The following is a 6288-nucleotide window of genomic DNA, read 5'->3' as shown; positions in this document are numbered from 1 at the left end:
TTTAAAAAATGAAAAAATTTTAATTTAAAAATAATATTTAAAAAAAACAATTTTTTAAAACAAAAAATTTTTAATTTTTTTTTTAAAGCGGAAATTCTTATTTATTTATTTTTTAAAAAAAAACTATTTTTTTATTTAGTTTTAAAAAACAACAAATTTCATTTTATTAAAGGAAAATTTTATTTGTTTTAAACGTAAATTTTTATTTAAATAAAATTATAAAACAAAAATAAAAATAAAAAAACAAAAATTTTCAATTTTTATATTAAAAAAAAAATCGAAATTTTTTGAATTTTTTTCTTATAAAATTGATTTTAAAAAAAATGGCCAATGTTTGGATTTTATTTTATTTTTTGTTAGTTTTAGGGTTTTTCTAGAAGTTTTGTTTTGTTTTTGTTTTTGTTTTTGTTTTTTTATTTTATTTTATTTTATTTTACTAAGGGTAATTTCGTCATTAGGGGGAACATTGACAATTTTTGGTAGTTTGGGGAGGACATTGTTACAATTAAAAGTTTGGGGAGGACATTGTCAATTGAGTAGTAGTTTGAAAGGGTTACGTGGACTTTCCCCTTGATAAAATCTTACCTAAGATCGCCATATTATCAATTGAAAAGAGGATCTTGTAAAATTTTGAATATAAAAACTTAATAAGTAATTTTGCATTCTAAAAAGCGAGAAAAAAAAATTTTAAAACAAAAAATAGTTAATATTAAAATAAATATTATTTAATTAATATTTACATATTACGCCTAAAAAGACTCTTCACAATTTCAAGTTTAACCTTAAAACCTTAGACTTCCTCCTCTGCTTCCATTACACAAAAACAGACCTGCAAAACACGTTCCCTCCACGGAATATTTTCCCCTTGTGTTTCTCTTTCACTGCTCTGCAACCGAGATAACAATCCACCCACGCGAAGCGTCGTCGTTAAGTTCCCGCCAGTGGCCTGACCCGTAATCATCCGGCCTTTCTTTTCGCTTTTATTACATTACTTTGTTTTTAATGTAACTTTAAGTCGTGGTTCAGATTTATCGTATTGACACTATCTGAATAGAAATAATGTTTAGGATGCGTTTGTGATTGCGATTTTGTAAGAATAATTTATATTTTTAAAAGAAATTGCAAAACGTAAGGCATTTGGCACTGCGATTAAAAAACATTTACTTTAAAATAGGAAAAAAATATATGATTTGAATAAGCAAGCGAGGGGGTGCTTATTTGAAAAATTGCGAATTTAAACCAAAATCATGAATTTGCATAACAAATATTTAATAAAAAAGTATTTTTTAACATGTTTTACCAAACGCCTTTACGATTTTAAAAATGCTATTTTTAAAATCGCACTTATTGAAACCGTAATTCCAAACGGACCCTTAGGGTGCGTTTGGGAGTGCGTTTTTAAAAAAATAATCTGCGATTTCAAACCAAATCGCAACTTTAAGGTGTTTGGGATTGCGATTTTAAAAACGCAAATTTTAAAATCGCAGAAAAATCTGCGATTTCCATAAGCTGATTAAAGGGTGCTTATTTGAAAAAGTGCGAATTTAAAACAAAATCACGATTTCTATTAAAAATATATTTGGCGTAATAGTTACCTTTTTTAGAACGGTAATGAAAAAAATACCAAGAATACCCACCTAAAATATATTAAAACCCTTATTTTCTCTTTTTTTTTTTTTTTTTTTCTTCATCCTCCTTGTCTTGTTCATCCTTATTGGTAATTTGGTCATGAAACCGCAATTATATGCTAATGTTATCCAAACACTCAATTGATAAAAAAAGTATTTTTTAGTATGTTTTACCAAACGCCTATGCGGTTTTAAAAAGTAACGATTTTAAAAACACAATTTTTAAAAACGCAATTTTTAAAATCGCACTTATTGAAATCGCACTCCCAAACGGGCCCTAAGTGTTAAAAGAATTTTATGTTGGATTTCCTTTAGAAAATCCATAGATTTTTGCGCACGCATGAAAGTAATTTTGAGAAAAAAGTAAGAAAAAAAATAAATAAACAAGAACTCAATTTAATTGTTGTTTATTTGTCGTATGAAGTTCACGCTTTAGAATGTGAATAAGAAGGGCTGAGATAAATCAATAAGTAAATAATGGGGTGCTTTGTTTGAGGATCTATCAATCTGAAAATAATTCTTGTGTGTTAGCTGAAATAGCCTTTTATAGACAAAACTAGTGTTGGATGTATCAGGGGAAACCATCAGAATTATGGAGGCAAATTCAGCTATTCAAGAACCCCAAAAGAAGCAGGAACCGAATGAAGAACAGGACATTGATGAGAACAGCAAAAGCTTAGGAAACTTGCCTGAGGATGTTCTTCTAGACATCCTTCCCTTCTTCCAAAAAAGGAAGCTGTTAGAACAAGCCTACTTTCTAAAAGGTGGGAATACCTGTGGGCTTCTATGTCCAATCTAGTTTTTGATGGATCATTGCCTGCTAAGAGAACAATTTGCTTCCCAAATCTAAAGATCTTGACAATGAAACGTGTAACGTTTTCGGATGATTACTCAATCCAGCAGCTTCTGTCTGCTCCACCACTCCTTGAGAAGCTGGAATTACACAACTGCAGCTGGGGGGATCTCAAGGCTGTGACTATTTCTGCTCCCAAGCTTCAATATCTGAGCATAAGGGAATATGTGAGCATAAGGGAGTATGAGAGACGAAGATCAAGCAATGGGGATGTTTGTGAGGTTATGATTTTTGGAGAGTCTCTCAAAGAATTTTATTACAGGAGTCTTTCCGGCCACTATTGCTTATATAACTCAGTCTCATTGAAAAAGGCAGAGATTTTTACTTACCCTAATCAATCAGAACAAATTGCTCATCGCATGTATAAGCTTCTTGCAGGGCTCTCCAACTTTCATTTGCTGTCGTTAAGGTATGCCTGCTTCTCTCTTTTGTAAATGCAATTTTTACTGCAACATATCAACATAATGGTGGAAAAATTAAGCCCTCCTTTGCATTGCTTCCATAAATGTGGTATGATTTAGTGGTAAAAATGGAAAGGGTAACCAATTACTTTGTCATATAAAGGAAAGTTACAATTCTAATTTACTCTTCTCATTGCATTGCTTTATCCTGTGCATAGGTTATGGTAATATATGGGAAAGAACTCGTACCTCAGATGCCTATGTTCAATAACCTGATGGATTTGGAGTTCATTGGAATGTCAATAGATATTCATTGTGCAACACTACTGGTGTTATTGCAAAAATTTCCTTGTCTTAAGACACTGAAATTTTCTGAGGTAACCTCGTCTAAGTTACAATGTCTACTATCTTGTATCTGTTACATCTTATTGTTGATTTACCATGAAGAGTAAAAAATTTCATTTACAATGATAATTCAGGGGATCGGTGCTAAGTCAGATGGAATATTGAATCCAGTGCCTCCATGTTTCTTGTCACAACTCAAGTGCATTAAAATTGATAAGTATGGTGGATATGATTATGAGCTTTCTGCAGTAAAGATTTTGCTCGATAATGCAATTGTGTTGGATGAAATAGTTATAACTTGCGTTTTGCAAAGGACTCAGAGTTGCAAAAAGAGTTTTATAAACAGTTGAGAGAGCTCCCTAAACGGTCACACAATTGTTAAATGGTTTTGAAACAACCCTTTCCTGATTTCATACTCTAGAAACAAGCCATTAACTCTTGTTTCTTGAAAGATGTAAAAATATGGCTTGTTGGCCTTCTACTTTATCTAGGTAACTTGCTGTTATGGAATGTTCGTTCGAGCTACTTGGTGATTAATTAGTTCTGAATCCTCCAAGCTATATAAGCTTATGCTAAATTTTGTGTTCAGTGTTTGGTTTTTTATTCTCTACTTATGGTCTTAATTCATATTCATTTACGATGTTGCCTTTGGAAAACCAACTGTAATCTTTAGTTGTTAGGAGAGTATTCATCGTTTATCTGTATTGTTTGATTGTTGTTTCATATCTTTTTTGGAAGCATCCCTGCTTGTTCCTTTACCAATTCTCTACTTATTTATTTCCCTTTACCAAATCCTGTGAAAATTAACCAAAACCCATTAGACCACCTCCTTTTAGTGTGTATTTTAAAACCTCCATTGGAAAAATAAGTGGCTCTAAGAGTCATGGGGATATATTTCAGTCTAGATAAAAGGTTGCTTTATTTTGCTGTCTCCCACCAAATTAAATTGGTTTTGTTTTGGTTGTGTGTAGGATATGCTTCCTACACACTTAGAGCAGCTATTACTTGTTTATATTATCAACTCCCCTTGCACCAAAAAGGCACCATGCCACTTCCCTAGTTATGCTATAACCGAATCCTCGTCATTTCAAATAAAATATCAAGAATTTATTTTATGATCATTTAACTGTGTACATAATACTATATTATTCAAAATTTGAGTAACGATACTTTTCATACTCATTTCATGCCTACTGATATAAAAGATTTGAAGTGGCTGACACGAGAAACCACTGAAAACACGCCACATTGGCCTATACGAAATGTTAAAAACTTAAAAGGCACTTTTTTTTTTTTGGGTATTTATTTAGTGATTGTTTGGGGGAAAATCTAGCAAGAATTAATGGCAGCGAAGGCATATGATTTGTGAGGCGAGAGAGAGGAGGTGCGTCGTTTTCTTGAAAAAGGTAAAGCCGGAAGGCATCCATCCACACAATCTGAGTTTTTTTCTTTGATCATTCGGGCTTTCACTACCACCTTTTTTGGTGGGCCTTTGTCAAGTTGTGGCTGTTTGGGCCCACTGCCACAATCCATCACCTTCCATTAATTTAAAAGTAACAAAGCGTCCCTCTCTCCTGGATCGGACCCCACCCCAATTTTCCACCTTTGGATCTCCCATGCCCAACGGCTGGATATTGGACGGGGCCAGCTCAAATTGGGCTTTGTTTAAACAATATAAAAAATATCACTGTACCTCTCATATAAAAAAAATAAATAAATAATAATAATAATAATAATAATTGTTAAAAGCATGTTTGTGATTGTTTTTGAGAAATAAAGGTTTTAAGTCAAAAAAGGCTTTTTGAAAGGAAGCTTTTTGCCAAAAGTGCGCTTTAGCTGTTTTTAGGTTTTTTAAACACTTAAAAGCACTTTCAATTTTTTATACCAACTGAGTATTTTTTTCTTCAAACGAATTTTTTAAGTGTTAAACATATTTTTAGATCTTTCAAACGCATACCTAAACATGCCCTAAAACTGGGTGCTGTTATAAAAAATGTACACCTACATTAAAAAGAGTAATTGTCCGTTGAGATCAGGCTTTTATAAGTGATTAAAAGAACTCCAATTACAATCTAACTTGTTATTTTGGGAATACAACGTAAATGTATATCAAAAAGTGCGAAAATACGAAGGCATTTTGACATAATTTTTTCCAAAAAAAAAAAAACCCTTTTAATCTATATATACCCTAGTACCCTAGCAGATTCCTCTGAGAAAAGTTAGCCATTGAGGTGGGGGGATTAGGTTAAGGTTGGTGTTTGTTTGAGTAACTAGAATCTTAATGCGAATTTGTTCATTTTGATGGGCTCATAACATGTTATTGTGTCGGGTGTACATCTTTATTTTTGAATGGATTCTCATGTTCTATGCTCTTATTTTCTTATAGACTCCTACACAATTATTGGCTGTCAACTAAAGACAACCAATATGCTCTTTCTAAACATCATGACATGTACTTTGGCTTCCTTTCTATTTTCTCCTTTTTTTTAAAAGACATTAATAAACACTCACAATTACCTTATATTTATCAATTTATGTCGCATCAAAATAATTTAATTTTAAATAAATTAAAAACCAGAAGTTATGCCCTATCACTCATCCAACAATTGACCTCTACTGGAATCAAACACTTTCAACCCAATACTCGAATGGATAAGATTACGCACCATTTGACTTTCAAGCTTCCCTTTCTCCTCGTTAAAATGACTACACTCAATCTAGATTCTAGATGCCACTGTTAAATCACCATATTTAAACTTGATTTAAAAAAAATTGTGTATTTTATTTTATTCAATCTAAATAAAATATTTTTATCATGTCAGTTGTCACTTCACGCGTGGTCTCTTCTTCCTCTTAAAAAGGAAGGAAGGCCCCCCAACAAATTAATTATATTAATCACTAATCACTAATCACCACTCATTCACAAGATTTAAGCGTATTAAAAATTGTTAATTTTGGTCATTACCTTAAGCAACAACATAAGAAAATTGATGGATCGGGGTATGGAATGGTTTACACGTCAAAATCAGTCACCGCCAGACTGGCAAAATAGGTACCCATT

General features: G+C 32.2%; 1 protein-coding gene across 1 annotated transcript; it reads left to right on the top strand.

Annotated features, from left to right (window-relative positions):
* Positions 1-2414: 2414 nt before the first annotated feature.
* LOC132170101 (uncharacterized) lies at positions 2415-3577 on the top strand. Its single transcript, XM_059581007.1, has 3 exons — positions 2415-2702; positions 3101-3259; positions 3362-3577. The coding sequence occupies exons 1-3, from the start codon at positions 2415-2417 to the stop codon at positions 3575-3577; spliced, it is 663 nt and encodes a 220-aa protein (XP_059436990.1).
* Positions 3578-6288: the final 2711 nt, after the last annotated feature.

This window comes from Corylus avellana, chromosome ca2, assembly GCF_901000735.1.
Source record: "Corylus avellana chromosome ca2, CavTom2PMs-1.0".
In the NCBI taxonomy this organism is placed as follows: Eukaryota; Viridiplantae; Streptophyta; class Magnoliopsida; order Fagales; family Betulaceae; genus Corylus; species Corylus avellana.
This window is presented reverse-complemented; position numbering and strand designations above follow the sequence as displayed.